Raw genomic sequence first — 25,606 nt, 5'->3', positions numbered from 1 at the left:
GCCCAGAGTCAATTTTTACTTGTCCCTGAACAGATTGTTTAATTTATATGTACTTATCAAATAACATCAGGCTTAAGTTAATTGCCATAAAAAACGACCCCATTTTATCCGCCTTGCTCTTAAACTTGTAGCAAACTGCACAACACATAAGCGAGTTTCACCCACTTCCTCTAACACCACCCAACTTAACTCCTGTTTCCAGGATAATTGAAATGCCTGCTTGATCTTCGGCTCATTTTCTTGCTAGCACCTGAATGGTTCTGTGCATGTTCCACTCGCAAGAGAGATGAGAAGAAAGTGAGATGGTGTTTAATTTTGTTTACCACTTGCCTGATTGCACAAGCATGTGGCTAAATTTACTAGCTTGATGTAACGTTTTTTTTTTTTTGCCCCAGGCAATCAGACAATCCCTATTGTTGAGTCCTATTTGGTACGTACAGTCACAGATTGCGCCAATATGACAGTGTATGCACTAAAGTTGTCACTGCTAATAAAACATGGTCTGTAGCACTCTGTACTTCACTAATCACATCTCCTCCCTGTGCTTCTCTGTGAACTTTTGAGTCCTCCTCCGCTCACCATGTTAAATGTAAGATGGAGCCAAAGATGATTCCTGAGAGGCTGCACTAAAATCACTTGCTGTCAAATCAATGAATGTCTGAGACTGACAGAATAATCCACATGTGAGCAGCTGCGCCTCCATGAAGCAATGCAGCAGTGCTTGGCGAGCCTGGCGACCCACACGAGTCATCTCAAGTGTCTGTCTTCGGTAAGGCATGGGATCACCGGTTGATCTACCCTGACATGTACCATGTTATGTGGCATGTCTGGAGCAGCAGTTGGGACTGTTTCTTTAATTTACCAAGACAAGTGCAAACATGTTAAAAGCCATGCCCATGCTGCTCGATGACGAGGCACGGCGTACCGTGAGCCATTCAGCATCTCTGGTGGGTACAAGACCTGCATACACTATATTTTTATCCGTCTGCTGTGGCGCCTCCTGGATTAAAGCACAGCACTCACCCTGTGTCCATCTGAAGGTCTGCGGCCCAGCCTGAATGTCAGGGGCAAACAGGTCTCGTGTGGCTGCCAAGAAACCTCTGAACAAATGTCACAACATTGGTGTTGACAACCTACTCTAAGTGCTTGTTAAATAAAGATGTGGTGCCATACACTTTAAGTAAAGGTGCAAAAAAGTAGTCATCAGACGTGATCTGTGATGGCACAGCCAACTGATGGGAGATATTTTTACTAGTTGTTGGATGAGACAGATATTTTCGTAATTCTCAATATTTAAAGGATATCTTCCTCAATATTTGACCATTTGTCCTTTTGTATTTTCTTCTAAATGTCCTTCTACTCAGTGACAAGCTGGCGGAGTCTGTATCTTTTAGTATTCAGTATGAAATTGTGGAGCATATACTGTAGGGAGATGTATACAGTATTTTTCTTTATTATCCTTTCATATCATGTCCTTGTATTTCAGACCACATGCTGTCTCTCATTTTTTCCAACATTCGGCAGTTCACCACAGATCAAAATCTTTTAATTAAAAAGGACATCTTTGGTGCAGCACATTTCCCGATGACGTGCCAACCTTTTTGAGCCAGTTGCCATCTGCCGTCACAGCACTGTGGCTGAGGCCTTATCCCCAGCAAGCTGTGTGAGCTGCGAGCCAGCGAGAGAGAAGGAGACAGACAGAGAGGGAGAGGGAGAGAGACAAGTTTGTCTGGTGCATCTGTAGAAGTGGGCATCAGCTGAGAAACATGGATGAACCATACTCTCATATGGAGGAGGTCACTTAATCTGCCCTGAGCAGAATCTGCTGTCAAATTGTTCTAGTGTACTTTCTGATAATGCAACATTTCATCACAAACACAGATACTGAACGACTCGCATAAGAGACATTGTAATATATTCTCTCTTCTTTGATTAAATGAAGGCTTACTGTGTCTCTTCAAGAGGTGCCATCTCGTTTATTAGTGAAAAGTGAATACTCTACTATTATGTTCCAATTTTCCACAACCAATTTCACTGTGCTGTGTCAAAGAGCATCACTTATGAGCACCCCATTGACTATGATTTAGTTACATAATTTTTGTGTATTTCTAAATTGCCTTTATCTAATATTGATTAACTAAAAATTATTTTCAACACTGATTAATCTGTGATTTTTCTCCTGTTAATTTAATATTAGTTTGTCTAAAAATTGTAAGAGTAAATTGAAAAATGTCCAACCCAATTTGAGTCCCAGTGGGTGATCAGTAGATCATCAAATTACTTGTTTTTTGTTCAACCAATAGTCAAAAATGTTACATAATAAAGGTCTAAGAAGCCAAATATCACTACTTAAGTGAGTACAAGTGGTAAATCATGCAGTCATAGTCATGTGAAAAAAATCAAAGCAGCGAATCCTCACATTGGAAAAGCTGAAACGAGAAATGGTCTGCAGCCCAATCACCAGAAAAAAAAATGTTGGCATTGAACGTTTCTGCTAATTAAAGACACGTTCCATTTGCACATGATTATGTAGTGGATATGTTTCAACAAAGCTCTGGTTGACGTGTGGTTAGGTTTCGGCACAGGCTTAGGTTTTGGCTTAAAATACCGTTTCTGGGATACAATCGCAGCAGGAAAAGCAGCGATGTCTCTGTATAAAACAACCGCTTTTCAGGGCACTATCCTCTCCGAGGGGTTGCTACAAAAACCTACATTTTGAGCCTAACAAAGCCGATGGAAACACAATGACAGGTCGCTTTAAAATGCTCATGATTGGTGCCTACAAAGAAGATGGAAACACTGCAATGACTCGCTCAAGCACAACCAGTTTTGTCATTTGATGGTCTGCAGCTTTGCTGGCGTCTCGCCTCGCCTTAAATTACATCACTTTAACTTTAACTTTAACTTTAACTTTAACGTATTCATTTTCTTCTAGTAACTGGCTGTGGTTCGGGAACAATGCTGACAAAATGACAGAAATAATTAATCCAAATAGCTACCAGTTAATTTTCTAGTGAAAGGTTAATCCACAGACTTCTGCACTTCTACTACATTTTTTAAGAATCCAAAGGAGAAAAAAATCTTGACAATGTGCTTTAACCTACTAAGAATGCCAGCTTAATAATTACAGTTTAGCTGCATTCCAGTTAAAGTCCGAGGTCTAAATTCCGCAGCTGAAATTTCAAACTTCCAACCTTCAAGCATTCCAGGTGCACGACAAAAAGTTTACAAAAATAACATGGCTGACCCTGAGAAACTGATGTTTCTCTGGCACATGTACAGAGAATCTTTCCCTAAGGAGTGCAACCTCCTTACATAGTATGCACGTAAATATACGTTGCCTTTAAGTTGATGGTTTACCATTTACAATGTGCACTTCTATGAGTTCTGTCATTGTTATGTGACGTCCGACCACTACATCTTCATGAAATTGTGGTAGATGGATTTGCCCCAAGTTTACAAACAGAAACTCAGGGAAAGAAGAAATTATTTTAATGTAACAATGTGATGAATTGGAAGCTAACAGCTCAAAGCTAGCTGGCTGAAAGTGACCACTAAAGTGTGCCGAATAAACTTTTCAATCAAAGAATCACCAGGGTGTCTACAGGTATAACTGAGTTAAATGTAAATGGAACACTTTTTAGGACCTTTTTTAACATATGAAATTTAAGACCAAACCTGCAATGAAAATACACATTACATATATATACCGATCAGCTAAAACATTTAAACCACTGTCAGGGTAAGTGAATGCCATTGATCATCTTGTTACAATGCAATATTCTGCTGGGAAACTATGGGTCCTAGCATCCATGTAGATGCCATTTGACATGGCAACATTACTACCAAATGACAATAGCCCAAATCTGATCGAGCATCCTTGGGACATGCTGGTACATCATCTCGCAACCCACAGGACTCGAAGGATCTGCCGTGGAGACCCTGGTGCCAGACACCACAGGGCATCTCCAGACTTCCTGTGTCCACACCCTGATTTGTTACAGCTATGTCCAATCCATAGAGGCCCCACCATGGATGGGCAATACGTCTGCGGTATTGGCACGTATCACAGATGCTCAGTCGGCTTGGGAACTGGGGAATTTGGAGGCCATGTCGATGCCTTGAACTCTTTGTCACGTTCCTCGGGCCATTCTTGAACAGTTTTTGCGGTTTGGCATGATGGCACAATGTCTTTTTGGGGGGTGGGGGGGTGGGGTGTTACTGCCATCTGGGAGTGTTGTTGCCATGAGGGGGTTTGCTTGGTCTGCAACAGTGTTTCGGTGAGTGAAGCACGTCAAGTAGCATCCACATATATGCCAGAATCAAAGGTTTCCCAGCAGAATATCGCTTTGTAACAAGATAATCAATGTTATTCATACCAGTCAGTGGTTTTAATGTTTTGGCTGATCGGTGTACATTATATACATACATTATTACAATATTTAGAGAAATGCTGCGGGATAAAGTTCTTTTTTGTCTGCCTGTCCAATGATTGTAAGCAGTCATTGGGTCTGTCAGGCTGGAGAAATGTTTTCAGTCATGTGAAAATATTTAAAATCCATTGATTCTGAATTTACAACAATTTAAGACTTTTTAATCCTTATATTAACAAAACTTAATTTAAGACATTTAAAGATTTTATAAGGACCTGTAGACACTCCGATCACATTATCTAATGGTTTATGCTGCAAACAGCTATGATGTTATGTGTTGTTTAATATTGTAGAAAAACACATCTGAACTGCTAAGTGAAGCAGTGTTCTTTTTATCTAAGTGCAGTGTGTTGTGCAAAAAGGGGGAGTGTACTCAGAACGTCAGTATGCAGACTAAAAAAAGCTTGATTTTTTAAAAGTGCTTTCAATGGACACTATTGTCCCATAATGCATAGCACAAGGAAAATAGAAGAGCTGCTCACAGCTGCAATAAAATTAAGATAAATTGCAGGTGGTGGTGGGACATGTACAGACTGGGAAACTTGCTCTGTGGCAGGAAATTAGTACAATAAAGTGTTGCAATGCTCTACTACGGTGGAGATTTGGTTTGGTTTACCCCTCCCCCCTTAACACAAAAAAGCACACAAGTAGTGTGTCACCCCTCTCTGTGTGTTTCCATCACTTTAGCCCCATTTATTTTTTATAAATTCAAAGTACTGACTCCAAGTGACACTACTGTCTGAGCTTGTATTATTGAGCGTTGAATGCACTTTACTATTTTGCCCTGACAGTGAGTGAGCTCAACTGATATATGGCACTGAGAACATAAAGTCGAAAAGATAAAAGACACCCGAGAAAAACTATGGAAACCACATGTAAGTGATCCCGGTATTTCTCACTTGTCACCAAAGACTCTGTAATCTGGCAGGGCATTGATCTAAGGTAAATGTTGTGCAAAGATTAGAAACTGCCTCAGAGCTTAATGTCAAATTATCTGACAGTTCGTGGTAGGAAATGAGTGTATAATGAGATCAACATGACAGTGTAAGCCATCAGGAAAAACAAATCCCTCAGTACAAAATACCTTCCTTCCTTCCATCATCACAACTAAATATGCACCATGGACTAGGCCGGCTTCCAATGCGTATGCAGAATGAGTGATAAGTGCTCTAAATGCCTGAACTTTAAACCTTTCAAAAGGTCCAAATCCCTGCAATCTTCTCTGAGCAGGTCTTAATGTGGTTGGACTGTGTTTTAAGTACCCCTAGGATAAAACTCTTAATGGTCATCATAAACTGTAATCCAGAGAGATTCTGCTCTTAATCCAGGATCGAGGTCCAGGAAACTGCTCAGCACAAGTCGAGTGCAATCCCATTTTAGGGAGTGATATCTCTCCTGTTCTGACTCGACTGCGTGCAGAGCTGTCTGTTAGCAGTAATTATGTATGGCTCATCACCATCAGCGCACCATCCTGTGTTAAAGCTACGTGGAAAATCGAACAGACAGATGGTTGAAAGCCAAGATTTCATATAAAAGCCACATTTTGTCATTTTAAAACCCCAGGGTTTTCACGACTGATTTGGTTATTTGAGTAAAAGCCTCAAGGGTGGCTAGTTAGAGCCACTAACCAGGAGCCATGAACAGCATGTAACACTATAGCTATAAATTGAACTAAAGACCTGTGGCAGAGACAAGATAAGGTTTTCAGCAAATTTTTATAATGCTTCTCATAGACCAGTAGGCATTTTAACTACCCCAGCTCCCAAAATGAGGAAAAAAAGCTATTATTGTAGGTCTATATGTATTGAGTTGCTTTTTTAAATTCTGGTGAAATGATTATGGCGAAAGAAGAAAAGAAACTAGGGGTGCTTTCAAACCCAGAGTTGTCTTGCTTTGGTCTGAATCAGGGACTTATTTTGTTACAAAGGTGCATAATTGGTTCGTGTTCTCACGGTAGCATTTACAAGAGGACCAGATTAAATGCCTTGTGCGAGAAAGCTGCTCTTGACTGGTCAGAATTTCCATGTGGGAAAAATAAAGGAAGTAAACAAAACTTTGAAGCAGAGTACACTTGCAAGATAAATGTGACACTTTCTAATGTCACAATGGAGGGACAACTACGCAGGTTGATTTTAGCGCTGGTCATCGTGGACTATATTGCCGTCATTGTTCATTTTAGTCAAACCATACAGTTTGAAAACGAGGCACAGCTCCAACTAGAAAACAATGTTTTGATGCATTGGATGTGCTGAATGTGCATATTAAGGCAGTACAGGAGGAGGCACACATTAATAATCCTCCAGGACTGTAACATGCTCATGTTTAACCCAAACAGTGTGTAATGCGACTGCAGTTTGTTCGGATCGAGGTCGGAACACATTCTCACCACAAAAATACCCCACCGGAGTTTGTTTGTAACCGAACTGAAACCACCTCTTCAAGAAGGTCTCAGTCTGGTTGTTTTGGTGCGCACCCAAGTGTGATTGCTGTGTTCACACCTGCCCAAACGAACCGCACTTAGGGGGCAAACAAACTTGAGTTCCGAACAGGACAGGAGTGAAAGCAACCTCAGAAGCTATTGACTGATGTCGACTCCAAAGGTGCCTACTAAGATAAAATATTGTTGCAAAAAAAAAAAAAAAAAAAGCATCAGAAAAGGAGGCCAGTAGGAGTTTGATAAAGGCCATGTAAACAGAATATTCTGTTTCGATACTCCAAATTAAGCCTTTTTCCAAATGTAACATTTTCTGATTAAGACATTAATCAGCCGGTATTACTTGGGTTTAGGAGCATTCTTTGGACACTGCATTCGTAATATATGTCTCAACTGATTCTAGCAGTTTGTGACACATGACCTCTTGCCCGTTTACATTCAGCTCTGTGTGTTGTCATTGATGCGTGTTGCACAAACAAACAGTTTGACAGGCTGGGGTAGAGATGCATGTCTGAAAGAAAAGCCCACATTTCTGGTTGGAAGGAGAAAGACACCTACTTTTAAACACTGTGAAAAATTTGGCTATCAATGGATTTTTGGATACAAGCCTTGTAGTAGCACATAACATAGTCATTAATCTTTCAATCTCAGATTTTAAGCCAACATGGACAAAAAATCAAAGAAAAGTGCTACGAAAACACTGAATTTTAGAAATTCTCTGATAACTGGGCATACTCCATCTGATTTGGAAGACTGTGTAATAAAACTGATCCAACATCCATGAACAGCTAGCTAATGATTCAGTAATAATTTTGTATATTTATAAATTATATAGCACATTCGATTTTGGCTTCAACTAAAAACTATTTTCATTACAGATTAAGTTACTGATTATTGTCTCAGTTAAGTTATTAATCTTTTGGTATGGAGAATGTCAGTCATTATATTTGCCCAGAGTCCAAGATGATGTCTTTAGGTTTATTGTTTTGTCAAACGGTCCAGCATAAGATATGTATTTACACCTGAGAAAAGCAGCAGATCCTCACACCTGACAAGCTGTAAAAAGAGAATGTTGACACTTTTATTTAAAGGAATACTTCACCCACGAACTGACCATTTGTAAATCAATTAGTCACGCTATGTCACCTTGAATTTGTGATAAAAAAAAACTTTGTTTTTTTGCATGCCCTCACAGAAAATGGCAAGCATTTTTGATTCATTGATTGATTGGGGACCACGTTTAAGAACAGGAGAACGTTATAAAAACATCTGTTTACAAACGCTCACACAACTCATGCAGTATTATCCAGGTTTCATTTATCAAGTCGTATGATCAGTACTTCCCAAACACATGCATTTTTGCTCAAACCTTAAAAAGGAGTAGTCTGGTATTTTGCACTTTGAGTCCCATTTCTGGGTTGTTTATGATGCACTCTTGGAAACCATCGGCTGTATTCGGCGTTGGACTTCCGGCAGACAGTGATACAGCCTCTGGGGGCAGACCCCCGATTTTTTGGCATTCCGGTTTGATTTGGGCGGAGGAGGCGACTTTCCGTTTCGGACTTCTGTTTATATATAAGTAAATATGCTGAACCATTGCGATGGATTCAGAGTTTGCAGTGACAGCAATTATGTTCCACCTCGTTAGTTCCGCAAATTCTCCACTATTTTGGTCTTAACCACTCTATTTCATCATAAACAACCCAGAAACGGGGCTCAAAGTGCAAAATACTGGACTACACCTTTAAAACTAAATTTCAAGTGAAACTTATCGATGCTCTCGTCAAAGCCAGACACTAATATTAAGGTTGGGCTTTTTTTGGGGGGTAAAAATATATGTGTTTGGGAAGTACTAAGCATAGGACTGGATATATGAGACTTCAATTATACTGCATGAGATGTGATAGTTTGTAAACAGATATTTTGATATAGCTTTGCTGATGTTAAACACGGTCCCCAGTCAATCAATAAATCAATATGTTCACCTTTTTTTCCTCCTGTGGAGGCATGAGAGAAAAACAAAGTTTTCTCTTCACATATTCAAGGTAACACAGCATGACTAACTGGTATACAAAAGGTCATTTTGTGGGTGAAATATTCCTTTAAAAACTGCTTTAATGATAAATCCTGCAGATTTATTTTCCCTTAATCAAATGATCCATTGATTGAGTATTTGCTGCGGCTCTACACTGAACCAACATATTCCTCACATTGAGTGCTTTCACTATTGATACCTGCAAATATTGTTGTGTTTAATTTAATCTTTTTTAAATATGATTTTAATGGTTGGACTTTGCTTATAATTGCAGTATTTTAACACTATGGTATTAGTACTTTTACCTAAGTAATAAATCTTCCATCACTGCTACAGGATAGTAAATACAGCACACAGTATTCCATGACTCTTTACAGTAAGGTCTGTTTCTTATGGCAACACGGCAGTGAGATGTGTTTGATGACATTTGCTCGTGAGTGATCTGACTAACTAAACACAGAACAAAAAAAAGGTAACACTACACAGATATAGTGTTCCACCTTAAAGTACACATAAATCCTTGTTGCTTATGGATGTGATATTGAGCACAAAGTGCTTTGTACTGTATGTCGTGCTGTGCTTACACCCCAGAAAAGGGAAATTGAATGCACTCTAAGACTGTGTTGTAAGGAGATGCAAGTAGCCTTTTGTCGCTGAAAGCAGCAAGTGCACAGGGTGATTCGTAGGTCAAGGTGATTTGTCATGTCAAGCAACTTTTCACCTCCAGTCCTACGCTTGTTCACCAGCCTGACAGCCTTCAGCAATGCCGCACTGTTTCCTGGCTCCACTTCATAATTGATGAGGAAGCAAGGAATATGGGATTTGATCCAGAGTGCGGGTGGGTGCCTTTTAGGCGTAGGACAGATGTATAGAGGTGCTCATTTTAACTCTTCATCTGAAATGCTACTGAGGAATTGTGGAAGGCCAGCTAAGTGGAGAGCCATAAGACAATAATAAACACTTTAAGACGACTGAGTCTTCAAAGATGATATACGGCAGCAGGGTACAGCTGGGAGGATACAGCACTTAAATATGCACATGCTATCATGATGTAAATTCCCAAGATCCCCTGTAATTATGTGGGGACAGCGGGCACAGGGGGAGGTGATAATATATCAAGCTGATGGTTCAGTTTCAGACACAATAGTAATAAAATTTGGCAATGGTTTAGTGTCTGGTCAAATGAAGAGAGAGAGTAGATTAAAAATTTAATGTAGCCTTTTCCTGCGTGTTAAAGATAGTGTGGCTTTTTAAATTATTCTATTTCAAGTCATGTTTGGTTGCTACAGTTTTCTCACACACTCATAAATTAACAACATCAGGTTGACAAAAATTACCAGTTTTTCTAAAAACATTCAACACTCTGAAGATGTATTTTACATGATTAACAGTCATTAGAGGTGACATTTCCATGAAGTAAAACTGAAGTCTCATGTTCGTTTGTTTGCCTTAAAATTTGCTGGTTAAACACTATAAAAGTTAAATTCAATACTAAGAGTACTTATCCCGCTTATCCCCAGATAAGCGGAGGACGACGAGTACGAGTACGAGTACGAAAAGTAGGTACTGTAAAACTTCCAATTAATACCCCAGGCTATTATTTGCTTAAATCGCTGAACTCAACGGGCCTATATTTGGGACAGACGTCTATATGGGACAGGCCTTTAATTCCTTGCACACAAGACTGTTGCTCAGTTAACATGGGAAAATACAATCAAATTGTTTATTTAAACCAGTATGGAAAATTACTTTCATAAAAATAAGGCTTTGGATAACATATCAATAATGAATCATTCATCCGATCCGCTCATTCGCTCCGACAGACATAGAAAGTCACGACACCACTTCACAGCACCCTAGGATTACAGCACCAGCTGTACCAACACAACACCACTTTATCCTGTTAAAACAATACTCACAACTTTTTAAAATATTTATGAAAAACACTTTTGATTCTTTTGATCTGAGGACCCTTACAGACTACAGGAATATAAATAACTTACAGTGTAATCAAGGAATGGACACATAATTTGACCTTATGACCACTTCAGAAATGGGGAGTTACCATCTTTTTTTTCCCGTCTCTCTTTTGTACCATACCAGTAAATCTGCGTGCATTATTCTTTGTTGGTGAAGATTCTCAGTCATCCAGGTCATGCTGCTCGTGGTTTCTGTAAAATGAACTGAATGATTAAATTATGGAGACTCTAACCGAGCTATAAATATGTAGAATCTCCATACTGACAAAACATTTATATTTGTATGCATGATCTAAACAGCTATACATCCTAAGAACTTCTATAACTGCTTGACAACTAGACCAGGCCTCTAATAGAGACAGGCCTTTATTTGTCAAAATGTGTAGCTACAGGGTGTCGGTAACGTAGTGGATAGTGCCCACGCCCCATGTACAGAGGCAATGCATCGCTGCAGCAGTCGCAGGTTTGACTCCGGCTTGTGACCATTTCTGCATGTCAAACCCCCCCCCCCACCCCCCCACCCCCCTACTGCATACAGTAACATTTTATGTAAACCTAACAATACACTTTAAATAACTCAGGGAAGTGTTAATATACTCTGTTGTAATTAAATAGAGTAGTGTAAATAGAGGCAACAGTAGAGGATGAGAAAGCTGCCAAGTGGCAGACCACTGTTTGAGACCAACAAACAGCAACACTGATTATCTTTCTAGTCCTTTTCAAACAGAAATTGTGCAGATTTGCAGGAAAGCCCAGTCTTTTTTCAGCATTGGCAGTATAAAAACAAAATCAGGGAGTGCAGCAAAATGCCACCTACCTACTTTTTCGGGGCAATGGGGGGCATGAGAAAGTAACAAAACGTGTAGCTCAGCATGTGACGTAAACAGTGACGTGGGAGGGAAGCCGCGGCTGGTCAGTCTTTTGGCAATTCTCTCATAAGTTGGCCCGTCCTTCACCGTTACCGTCATTTGACGGTTAATGGCCTCTTCGTTTGCGAGGACAAGGAGGGCACGCAATTCCTTCTCCCAAAATACTCATCTTTACAGTGTCTATCAGGTTTGCGTTTCCCTCTAGCTACTAGCTGCTCGCTTATTTTCTTCTATCAGCTGTTTCCTGTTTATCCACCACCAGTGGCTCGCACGTGCGGCGTCATCAACAGCTCCTCCCACAAGTCTTCAACAGCCCCTCCCGTGGCAGAAGGCCGCTTCGTTCTTTTTAAACCAAAAAAGTTCCGCCAATATGTCTACCCTATGAGGCGGAAAACTGGGCACCTCGGATCAACTCGCCAATCTGTGACCCTTCGCGGCATATCAGCATTTGTGGCACTGAACCTGGCCGAATAAAAAGATTAGGTTGGTTTTGGACTGTTTTGACAAAAAAGACATCACCTTGGAGCTTGGAGAATGTTTTTTTAACTACTCCTTGGACATTTCATAGATCATTAACTAACATAAGAAGCAGATTAATAAATAATGACAGTAATAGGTGTAGCCCTCTGGTTGTTGTTTACTGTATACTCTTCAGGTGAAAGAGCATTTTCTGTGATACAACAAAGATTCATATGTGGTCATAAGTCTAAGTTGTGATATTATATAATGCCTACAGTTATTTTCACAGTCTGCCCGACTCTATGATCTGCCTCTGTGCGGCCAGAGCTTAACACAAGGAGCTGGTTAAGCCTCCAACATGAGAATGATTAAAGCTTTTTCAGCGCATATCATTTATTTTTTGCCATCTCACTTTCTTTCTTTCCTCTTCTGACAATTTGTTTCCCCTCTTCGACTGAGAGGCACAGTGAGCGTCGAGATAAAACCACATTCAAAAAAAAGAATCCTATCGCTGCTGAACTCTGACGACATTTAAAAACTGATGTTTGAACTTGTGAAAAAAAAACCCTACAGTTTTATATCATTTGTCTAATTGCAGGTGAAGAAGCCTTCATTCATTTTTGGAGGGTTCAACAACTTTCCAGACTGAAGCTGTCATTATGATTTATCAGCAAGTGAATGAAATTAAAAGAGGAACTAGTGCTGAAAAATACCAGATTATAGTATCTATTTCTGAAGACAAATCAGTAGCTGTAACTCTATAACGGTATGTAGCCAGGGTTTTCTGACTTGAGTGCTTACGTATTCCATGTTTGTAAGTATCTTGAAAGGCTCATTATCGTCTTTTATAATCTCTAAACCAATAAATACAAATGACTTGGCAATGATATAAGTGAGGACAGAAAATTTAACCTGAACAAAATCTTATGTTAGATTTGGTATATTTAGCTTTATAAGCCCTCATCTTACACCTTTATGTCCACTGTTTTGTTTTCTTCCAGGAAACTTGCCCATTTATCTCAATTTTAATGTAATTTAAATGACATTTGTCTGTAAATAAGTCCCAGCTAGTTTCATCATTCCTGCCAGTATCTGCATGTATTTCATAAAGAGGAGCAGTGCACTGTGCCACCGTCAGCAAACAGCTTTGCTTATATAACTTTTTATAGTTCAGACGTTGATGAAAAACTGTTGCATAACTTTCTGTGTTTAACATGGAATTAGAAAACATATCCGCTAAGCCTTTAAAAACACATTTCTAATCTCCAGTGTTTGATAATGCTCTAAAAACATATTTATTTTCCAGAATCAAATCAAACCAATTTCTCAAAACCAAACCATAAACAACAACAACAACAAAGAAAAACATCATTATTAATATTGTCAAATTAACTGTCAGTGTGGAAAATGTCACTAATTTTCCCGACATACAATGTCCAAAAAGTAACAAAATGAGAATAGCAAAGACAAACAAAAGCACATCAGAAATCTCGGCGGGATGTGCGCTTTAATCTTTTCTCTTTTGCAAAGCTTTGCTCTCTGCGGGTGATTCTTCTGAAATGTGGAGCATACTGTGTACTGTGTACTGTGTGCTGTGTACTCCACCAGTCATATGAAGAAATGTCTCGCACTGGCCCTCACGCCCCGGAGATCAAGTGCATCCAAAAGAAAGATCCTCGTATGGAATGAAAATGTTTGTTCTTTATTTCTGCGCTTTTAATGAATAATTCAGATGCAATCCAATCTATAGGAGTCTGATATTAAGTCCAGTGAAGAAATTGCAAAGAACATCTGTGTGAATAGTGCAAAAAAGGTGAAGGTAAATAGATCATCATTACTGTTTCTATACCCTGAGTACAGTATGTGCAGCAGAAAATAGCATCATATTAATGATTAAATATATATTTCTTTAAGCCATGGTTCTCTTGTGGACTCAATATACATATATAATATTGACTAGAATAATTCATAGCATCATGAAATCAACCCAGTGTTAAAGAGACTTATTCCACAGCAGGCATAAAATCTTAGATGGTATTTGCAATGCTTAACATCTTATCTCAAAGCTGCTGGACAGCACCGGATCACTTAACAGCCAAGCAACATGACAACAGACAAAAGAGCAACAAGAGGAAAGTTTAACTCACCTTGGCGACCCTGTTGGCAACCTCCCGACCCACCATTAGCCCCTGGACAAACGTCCGTGCGGCGATGAAGGCCCTGGTGACCTGGGCCTTCAGTTTCCTGGGCACGTCTCCAAAGGGCTTCAGCTGATCTGTGTATTTACTGATGCACTCCAGGTAGTCGTCTGTGAAGTGGTACTGGGAGTTGAGTAACTGGAACATGCGCTCCAGCAGCCTGGACCAGAAGTCATTGAGCATCTCCTCCAGGTTGACATTGCCCCCCGTGTAGTAGCGCTTCAGCTCAGTGAACAGGTCCTGGAACACCTCTGAGTTCTGCATATACAGTTTCCCGTACGTCCGTGTGAACATACTGTTGAGAGACTTCTCAGAATTGTCCAGCAGCTCCAAGAAAAACTCTAGATGGATGGATGGTTTTGGGGGGTGGGGAGGAGGGAGGGACAGAGGAGAGGAACAGCTGGGTCATTGTGCAGATTTTTACAGTATCTCATGTCTTACTCTACAATATAAACGAGACAAAAAGCTTTGCAAACATATGGCACAGCATAATCATGTCAGTGTACTGTTGTTGTATAAAATATTTTATGGCTCCATCTGCACACACAACAGCAATGTATAGCAGCCAGCCAACAATAGGTACTTGATTATGTGAAGAAAGTCAGTCCAGAGCATTAATAATTTAATATCAGAAATAATGGGCCACAAGGACTATGAATGATTAATGTAAAGGTTCTGATTGCATACTGTAACAAAATATTCACAAGTTTTAGACACAGACACTAGTATACATTATCATCCTGAGCACCCACCATTATTCCCAGACGCATTAGTTCCTCACTGAAACAATTTATTTGTCCGCCGAGGCAGCTGGCCTATGAGCCTATAATTGAATATTGTGTTACAGTATATTGAAAGAGGCTTCATTCGCTTCGAATTATCTGAAGAGTATGTTAATGATACCAAATTTCACCAGGAGACAAGCACATCTATTTTATTTCTATTATTATTCCTGCTGTTGATTCAGTACACACACCTTACATTGTTTAACACTGATAAATTAACATAAAGCTCACGGAGTGTTTAATTCTCCCCCTTTTTAAAGACAAATAAACTATAATGGTTCTGCAGTTCAAAAGAGGATAAAACCATCTTTAGACACATCTGTGGAAATGGTGTCTGAGCATCTGGACAGGCTTTTTCTCCCTCAGTGGGTGACTGATATACGACGGCCAGCATGGCTAGGAGGTGCACACTGTAATCCGCCAAGGAGGTTATGTTTTCGCTGGCGTTTGTCTGTTTGTCTGCAAAATAGCTCAAAAAGTTCTGAACGGATTTTGATGAAATTGATGAAAAGGTTGATAATGGGACAAGGAACAGATGATAAAATTTTGGTGGTGATCGGTTGAAGTGAAGTGGATAAAATTAAAAAATGGCGGGAAATCCAAGCTGCTTGGCGGAGGTCTGCGCTCTCCGAGTAATTTTCTAGTTACAAGATATTTCTTCCCTTTTACACATAGTCCACATAGTGTTGGTTATGTACCATTAGCATTTTAAGATGTCTGTCCATTCACATGTCAGCCCTGTGATAGTCTGACAACCTGTCCAGGGTGTGTACCCAGCCTGGAGTTTGTATGTTCTCCTCGTGTCAGCGTGGGTTTCTCCGGGTACTCTGGCTTCCTCCCACAGTCCAAAGACATGCAGGTTAACTGGTGACTCTAAATTTGCTGTAGGCGTGAATGTGAGTGTGAATGGTCGTCTGTCTCTTTGTGTCAGCCCTGCGATAGTCTGGCAACCTCTGCAGGGTTTACCCTGCCTCTCGCCCAACGTCAGCTGGGATAGGCTCCAGCCCCCCCGCGGCCCTTAACAGGATAAGCAGTTATGGAAAATGAACGAATGAATGAATGCCCCGAACCCCCCTAGCAAGCTTGGTTGTTGGACATCAGTATTCCTAAAATCCTGCAGACAGTCCTGCTTATTTGGAACCAGAGTATGTGCAGTAGTGCCCATGGAAGAGAGACATATATCTCAACACATTTCTCATTTCCAACTCTTTAAATCTCACGCTTGGTCAGTGGCCCATCATATCGAAATCTGACACTCCAGGTACTCCACCTGTGTCAGTTTTAGACGTTCAGAGGCAGAGTGTCAATTTAGGTTTGCTATGCGCTTTCTCTTTTTTTCAAAATAAAATGATGTCTTCACAGGAAATGTATAATTTCTGCTCCTTAAAGTCTTACAGTCTTTCAAAATAAACTTAAATGTATTCATTTATTGTTTTATTTAACCTTTTTCAACCAGGAAAAACCTTGTGAGATTAAAAATCTCTTTTTCAAGAGTGTCCTGGCCAAGACAGGCAGCAACATAAGTTACAGACAAACAACATAGAACAAAAATATAGAATAAAAATGTAAAGCTCTAAAACAAGAAATACAAAACACAGACTAAGATTACTACAAAGAAAAGCCCAAAAGTATTTAATATATACTGAATATATTAAATATAAAATGTAAAAACTCAATTGACCTTTGGTTTCACACTGGACACAAACAGCAAGCTCCCTGTTGAAAGTTTGGAGGTGGTTGACCCATCTACCTCCCCGCCCACCAACCCAATGTGGACTCTCTTGCTCTTGTACTCCTAGTTGCCCAGAGCGTCAACAAACGCCAACTCTGGGGTCATCATGGACTGCCACAGTAGTATGCTTCTATGTGTCAGAGTCTGACCAAAAAGGCCACTGACCAAATGCTAGTTATTGACATTTGGTTAGTGCCCAACTCGGCATCATTGGCCTGACTCCTGACTCCTCCTACCAGCCTGTTTTATAGCATCGAATAAGTAACATCAAACTTGACAGCAAAATTAACACTTGAACATACAGCAGCTTGATAAGAACTACCTAAAATGACAGAAAAAAATCTTAGGGAGAAATTTATTTGACATGTACTTTATTTTTTAGTTTGGCCCATGTTTCTTCTGCTAACAATGTAGGGGTGGCGTTTATGACCTTTACTGCAGACAGCCACCAGGGGGCAATTAAGATGTTTTGGCTTCACTTTTGGGGAGCTGTCATATCGTTCCTCTTTATATACAGTCTGTGGTCAATCCAAATACCCATGCATGCAGTATTAACAAGTAGTCAAGTGCCTATTTGTGTGACATGTTTGCGGTAACTCCTACAGTGACTAAGAGCCTGTTAGGACTGCAAACATGTAGACGTTTTTTCCATTAATAAAGCAATTAATTTGAGTTATCTAGATGTACATATGACAAATATACACAAAATATACATTACATAATCTTGATAGAAGGATATGATTTTACATTGTTTTACACTGAAAATTGCTTCAAATACAGATGTCAAACTGCGAAAGTGCAACAACACAATTCAAATTTAACATTCACAGCAATTATATCATTGCTTCTTGTCATCTGCCCAAGTGGCTTTCTTCCATACGAGCACCTGATCTCTTGAGCTTTACTACATCGCCCAACAAAGAGGAAAATGAAAGACAGAGAAAAAAAAAATCAGCACTAGCTGGGAAATCTCACTGAAGCCGAGCAAATAGGATCCCATGTTCCTGAGTGCACAGGCGTAAATGATGGGAAGATCATAACACATCTCTCCATGCACAAATGCCAAATATTTCTCCTCCCTCCTTCTGTAAACAAACACGCTGCAGACATTTCACATGTCATGCTTGCTAACAAACCATACGGGGGACTCATCTCCTGGTTGGGTTTTCTGGTTGACATTTCTTTGCATTGTTAATGAATGCAGTCACACAGCTACAGTATGTGGTGGTCATATCTAATAATACATTCCCCTGCTTGCGATAATGAGACTAAACCATAAGGAACGATGAGTCAGCTCACATGCAGCCGACTTTGTTTATGGTGAAGGCGGGCTGTGTATGTAATCAAGGTAAACAAGAATCTAAGAAATATTTGAAACACTGAAACATGAAAAATGCAAACAGTAGAATCTTAGATTGCCAAGATTTCAAGATTAACATTCAAGACTATTTCTTCCATATCCTATCTGATTCAGTTTGAGCTGAGGTCATTTAAAATACTTAATCATATGGGCTATCAAAGTACAGTGGGGAAAAGCCATTTAATTCATTAACATGATCAACAACAACCAAATAATGTAGTAATGTAGTAATGTAAATGTAATCCTATCATACTGGTAATCTAAACATATCGAAATAAAAATAAATATTTAGATCATGCCCTGATACATTACACTCTTTACTGTGTGCATCATTCAACCATATCAACCCATTAGAGTCATTTTGGCACAGTGTAAGCGGTTTGATGGGAAAAGGCAATGTTTAAATGAACTACTGACTATGTTAAGTGGAATAATACAAACACTCGTACTGCAGATGAGTTCAAGAGTCAAACTCTGAACCCCGCATGATAATCCACTGTTCTGCAAAGTGTGTTAAACCACCAGCACAAGTGCCTGAGAAACTTTTCACAATATTCTACATCTGCATATCCTCTGGCTTTACATGCTAATGTAAAAGCACAAGTTTGTTGCCCATTACTTCCAAGACTGGTGGGAGTTACAGTTCATGTTAAACTGCACTGGAATCCCTTTAAATCACATTTTTCTACTTGTTTAACCCGTCATCTTTTCTCTCTATTGAAATAGCACACCACGTCTACACCTTAAGCAGGTAGAGGACCGGTCCCTAGTCACTCACTCTAGTTTCCCTGCAATTGAGTGACCTGCCATCACACCTACATTTGTTTAAATACTAGGAGCCCTCAGGGCCTTTTTCATTCCATTTTTCCAACTGGACCTGAATCAAGGACACATAAACCCCTGTGTATTGTGCATGCAATTTTGTCTCTGTGCTGCCATTTAAGTAGCTCTCATGGTGATTCATATGTATCACAAAACAAAAGCAACACAATGTTATCAAAATTATTTACTGTAGTTATGTGCAAAAAGACTTCCTTTGAAGTAATGAGACTGATCTGTTCTCTTGTACATTTGACTCTATTATGTTTAATTTAAGAATATGAATCACGACCTTTCTGCCAAGCCACTGATTTTCAGGCTACCTGACACTGCAGGGTTCTTAGAAGGCTGTTGCCTCACATCAAGTGGCAGTGAAGTCCAACTATTCAGAAGAAAGTAATCTCAATCATCATGTAATGAGCTTTTTAATCGTGAAAAGGTTGCTGCAAACCTTGGATATGTAACATCTACACCTTACTGTATAGAGGGAATCGCCTTGTTGTTTACAAATACTTCCGGGCAGAAAACCAGCAGAGTTTAGCTATATCTATCTATCCATATGTATGTATATATATATATATATATATATATGTATAGCTAAACTCTGCTGTTATTTATATATATATATATATATATATATATATATATATACATTTTTCACATCACTATCTCACCATTTAGACTAATCTGATGTTTGTAAAGTCTATAAACACAATGATTGAACAAACATTACTATTTCTGTGTGCACGTTTTTGTAATTATTAACATGGTTATCGTAGATTAGCTGGGCTAACCGTTAGCTGTTAGCCATTAGCGGTGTCTATGATAACTCAATAACTCAATAAACAGTCCGTGAAAAAAATGTTTTTTTTCCAGTGGATGTCTGAGTTACAACATGATTGAGCTAACTGGAGTAGTTTCATGTTGTATCCGACAACAGGAGGCTTTTAACAGATGACGTCCTGATAGCTTTGCTGCTGCTGTTAGCTGTCCCTGTCAGCTGCAGCCACTGATGCTTTCTAGACATCATGATTTCCCAAAACTGAATAAATACCACACACAGCAACACAAAACTGCTTTGCTAGCTCAATCATGTTGTAACTAAGATATCCGCTGGAAAAAATATTTGTTTCACGGACCGTTTGAGTTATTCCCTTATTTTTATACAGTCTATGGTTATTACAGACACCGCTAACAGCTAAGCCCAGCTAATCTACAATAACCATGTTATTAGTATGTATATATAAAGTATTTGTTGTTGGTTATGGTTAGGAAAATATCATGTTCTGGCTTAAAACAGCAGGTTTCGGAGGTACAATTTCTACAGGAAAAACAGCAACACCCATGTTTGGTGCCTAAAAAGGCACCGGCAACCAGGACTGGGCGATATGTCCTGAAAATTATTTCATGGTATTTTTAGGCTATATCTCTATACACAGTATATATCTCAATATTTTTAATATCTTTTTTTTTATTTTTAATCATTAATGCTAGGACTGGGAGACATTGACAAAAATAGAAATTGAACATAACAATATTTCTGACCAAATACCCTGTATGCATCAGTAACTACTGTTTTGTTTTTGTTCATCAACACAATGAGATTTTTGAATAATGTGGATATAACACTTAAATGAGTTATGGTAAGCATTAAAACAAATTAAAAGTCAGGTAAGTTGATAAATTTACATCACTCTACTGTAATTCAGCCTTTAAAACGAGGGAGAAAACACCATTCATGCCATATCACGATACAACAATATCCAATATCTAAGACAATATATAGTCTCATATTTCAGTAACAATATAGTATCTTCATATTGCCCAGCCCTATTAGAACACAGCAATGACTCGCTAAAACACAACCAGTTCTGTTGTTTGTTGGTCTCGAATAGTGGTCTGCAGCTTGGCCACGTTCCATCCCCTCCACACCCCAATGTCAAAGTCAGCTCACATTCTATGCCACTTTAGTAATATTGCTATAATATGTGAAACATGCAAATGTAACATGTTTGCTGTTTGTAGAAATGAACAATGCCATGACTGGGCCTGTATATTTTTACCAATATGCACCTAATCTTGGTCCTCTTTGCATACAATAAAGTTTCTCCTAAAGACTGGGACAGTGTTTCATGTCTGCACAGTTGATGTAAAATGATCAAGGCCAATGAAATGATTTCCATTAAAGAAATGAACCAATAAAACAAGAAAGTCTGGGCTAATATGAACTGTGCAAGGAAAAAAATTCTGAGCTCACAAAATTAAGTTTAATACAGGCTAATTGAGTCCCAGACAATGACATGAGAGGTCATTATGAACAGATCAGACACTGTTCTGGAGTGAAGTGAATTTAGTGTGAAAGACTGCTAATAGATAATAACTAAATCATTTAATCTGATAAAATAATGGCTTTGATAATGTTGTACTTCCAGGCAGGTAAAGCCAGAAGTGACTGACACCACATAACGACCTTCAGGGTTTCTATGATATAATGCAGCTGACGGAAACCAGCTCTGGTCACGATGTTGGAATGTGGTTATTGATTTTCAGATCAAAATGATGTAAATGACTGACCTCAGTGGTCTTCTCTTGTTTAGGCCTTACTGGACTAAATAACCAGAAACATACGAAGTACCAGGAATTTGAATTATGATAGATCTCCGCAACAATTTCAAGTGTACAATTTTCTTTTCAGATTGTCTCTGTTCGACTGGTTGATCCGGAGTAGAACTTGAAGGACTTTCAAACTGCAAGTCTTTTTATTGTTTACAACATCTATGTGTTTTTGAAAAATATTCTTGTTTGAATTATTGTTGGAAAATCTCAAGAAGGTCATTTGATTATTCACATACAACAGTAGCATTTGCCTTTACAAATGAGTCTTCTTTTAAATGACATACCTCAGATAAACTTCATTGTAAGTACGAATCAGTTGTTATAGAATCTGAACTAAGAGTTCTTGAACTAATGAGCAAGTGCACTGAAATAATCACCACTCTCCTCTTGTGTAACTGTTAGGTCTTTATGTAATTTCAAGGCCTTTTACCTGGAAAACAGTCTGTACTGAGAGTTTCAGATAGCAGCTCCAGCTTGCCAACTCGTGATGAGTGAATTGGTCTCTGCTGGCCAAAACACATATTTGGCCAGGGAATTATCATTGAGAGTTATTGACCTTGGATAACATTCAGCTATCCGGCCTTAAGGGTCTTAATACTTGTACATTTAGGAATCATCCAAATCTCTTAAGTAATGAAGACTGCACAAATCAAAAATAAGTTGGACAAGAAAATATGGATGTTCCAAGGAAATGGAAAAAACAAGCCAAAAAAAAACAAAAAACTTGGGAGGGCTTCAATTTCAGAGCTAAACTCTCTGTGAAATAAGAGCGCTTTTGTCAAAAGTTTCTCAAAAGTTTCTTTGTCTGTTCTTTGTTTTTTACAGTACAAACTCTGCTCAAAATAAACAGAAAATAAGCCATAGCCAAAAAAGCAGACTAAGTGAGGGGTCAGGCAATGGACAAAACTCAGCTAATAAGACACAGAGGGTAACTGTTAATACTTTAGTACTTTTATCCCAACTGTTTGGCCCCTTATTACCTATTATTTGTTGTTATCTCAAGTATCCACCTTGTGGCAAAGGAGGTTTTTAAGCATATGTGAAGCCAAACACAGATTTCTGTTTTATGCTAACATTTTCAAAGTCTTCAAATTTGGAACATTAGCAAATAAAATTACACCCTCTAATTGAGTCAACACGTACAAATGTTAATCTCTAAGACTCTGGTCTAAACTTCAAACAGATTCTCACACTGTGAAAACAAATCTCAGTAAATGTGAGGTAACAATTTGTGCTCAGTTCGTCCGAGTAGATTTCATCTCATGTCTTGAGTAACGAGTACCTAAATTTAACAGATGCGACACTCTTATAAGTTAAGAATACTTTACATTTTTCAATACATTACACAACTGATGGCTGGTGGATTCAAACACAGAACTCTTCGGCTGAGAAGTGACAGTGCTAACCACTGTACCACCATACCACTTTGGGATTAAACTGATCATGTCAATTATCTTAATCGACCAAGTGACCACACCATGCTCAGCTGATTAGTTCCAAAGAAAAGTATGCGTTGTTTGAATGCAGCTCGACATGTGCATGTTGCAGTGCAGGGATTATACAATATTTTGGAGTATGTGTAATAATATTTTCTATGACCCAGTTGTTACTGTTAACAGATGAGTAGGTTTATCTACTGGTTTTGTTACTTGCTTACTAATATACTTACTTAAAATTTAAATGATATGCATAGGTTTATATACAACCCTTCAAAATCATCTTTACAATGCTCTGAGTGTCTTTTGATGGCTGTTCATCTTTAGAAATACACTATTTATCAAAATAAAAATTAAACATAGAAATTATATACAGACTACCTAAAAAAGGAAAATAGGTGATACCCACATAGAAAGTGTTACAACATTTTTTAAAGTGAAGCAAATATTACTTCTTTTGAGGTATTAATTTTCAATCAATTAAATCAAATAAATAATCTCACGGGTTCGAATTTTTCCAGTTTATTCTCTTTATTTTGTGGAAGCAGTGAAAAAGGAAAGGCTGCACACGAGTCTCGCAATCTACAATTTTCTCCTGATATGATAACAATACGTAATTGTTTATTTTTTTATGAGATAAGTCATTGCTCTTTGACAGCGTATAGTGTTTGTGAATATCCTGTCAGATCAAATTATGAACTCCCAAAGAGTTTCACAAAAAGTTACCAGAAATAAAAACCTTGTCAATTTTTCCATCCTCAGGCTACTCAAAATAGTTGTCTTTCATAGAGTTTCTTAAAATGATCAAATAATGGCAAAAGACATTTCCTTCATTAAAGATTTGTGATGAAACTATGACAACATACTGGCTCAAACCCATGAAAATTATCTAGAAATGTGTAATGTGACATTCAGTTATCTTCACATCTGCCTATGATTACTTTAACTATTTTTTCCTTTTATTTTTACTTATCTGTATTTTTTTGTTTTGTTAATTGTCTTTTAGTCAGTTTGTCAGAGCACTGTTTTCTGTTTAATTATACAGCTGTGTTACCTCTCTAGTCCTTCCTTATTTTTACAGATTTATAAGCCATATGATGTATTCCATTTGATGCTGGGGTTTTTTGAGAGGAAAACAATAAAAAATACTGATTATGAAAACAATTCAATAATAACCATTATTTTTGATGTACTGATTCCTTTAATTTATCATATTTGTCCTGTTAAATTAGGTTCTTTAAGTGCTGTAAAATGCACAAATAGGTTTGTCACATAAAACTACTATATAATTATAATTTAAGGTTATTTTTCTAACTGTTTTGATCATCTTGCCAGCCTTGGGTTTTTTTCTCTGAGGACAAAGCAGAGTTAATAAAAAGCCTAATAATCAAAATAAAAACGGTGGTAAAGAGAACCACCACATTAGTGCCAGTCGTAATTGAGGTTGGACTTTGTGGTTTTCATATTGCATACAAAATACAAAACGTGTTAGTACCCTTGAAGTAATTCCGAGCGTGAAGAATCAATTTTCTCTGAGAGCAGTTACAAAGTGCTCCTTTGATATCTGGCCTAATTACTGTAAATAATTATCATGATTAATAAAGGTGACCTTTCTGTTGCTCTGATAATAACACTTTTTTTTCAAAGAAGAAAGGAACCTGCACTCACCCATTAATTTTACTTCAGACTGCTTGAAAACTCATTTTTTTTACTGGCTCGAACAATGAAATCTATAATAGTGACTGTGGTTAATTAAGAACAAATTTCAATTAATGGTCCGACAGTCTTGAATGACCAGAGGGTAGTTATTGTACAAAGCTCTGCCAGGGAATTATTACATCCTATATATTTTATTCTGGTCATGCATTTTGAATGGAGTCAGAGAGGGACAACACTCTGTCAAGAGGATGTAACACATATCGTCAAATGTATAAAGCTCAGACTCTGAAATCTGGTTCATAAGCACTTGAGAAAATGACCTGTGAACTCCTGTAAACTCATTCACCCTCTGCATGAACTCCTATTCATCATTTGATGCTGGTATACCACTACAATTCGAGGACTTTTATCATCTATCCAGCGTTTTGGTTGACACTGACCAAAAACTTTCCAATTTCTTGCTTGTTGACAGAAGTGTTGATAATTCTCAAAGATGTCAAAGTGGGAAAGTTTCTGTAACAACCTTACTCGAGTGAACCACTTAAACTGCAAGTTAACAGCGCTGAGTATCCGTCTGAACGGCTTCTCACCACTGAGTACTTAGGGACTGAGGAAATAACGTTTTTTTTTAGCAGTGTTAGTGGATCTAGCTGGGGAAATGTCATTCAAAGGGTCCAACTCTTTGGTCCAGACTGAATATCTCAACAACAATTGGCCATACTGCTGTGTCATATTGTAAAGACATTCCTGTCCCCCAGAGGATGAATCACACTGACTTTGGCAAGCTTCTGA

General features: G+C 38.5%; 1 protein-coding gene across 1 annotated transcript in view; it reads right to left on the bottom strand.

The window, feature by feature from the left end:
• Nucleotides 1-25,606, bottom strand: part of LOC125903215 (glypican-6-like) — a 235,236-nt gene that overhangs the window by 111,214 nt on the left and 98,416 nt on the right. Inside the window, exon 3 of the mRNA XM_049599991.1 lies at nt 14,357-14,748. Within this exon, the coding sequence (XP_049455948.1) occupies nt 14,357-14,748 (392 nt within the window). The remainder of the gene's footprint in view (nt 1-14,356; nt 14,749-25,606) is intronic.

This window comes from Epinephelus fuscoguttatus, linkage group LG2 (genome assembly GCF_011397635.1).
Source record: "Epinephelus fuscoguttatus linkage group LG2, E.fuscoguttatus.final_Chr_v1".
Classification (NCBI taxonomy): domain Eukaryota; kingdom Metazoa; phylum Chordata; class Actinopteri; order Perciformes; family Serranidae; genus Epinephelus; species Epinephelus fuscoguttatus.
This window is presented reverse-complemented; position numbering and strand designations above follow the sequence as displayed.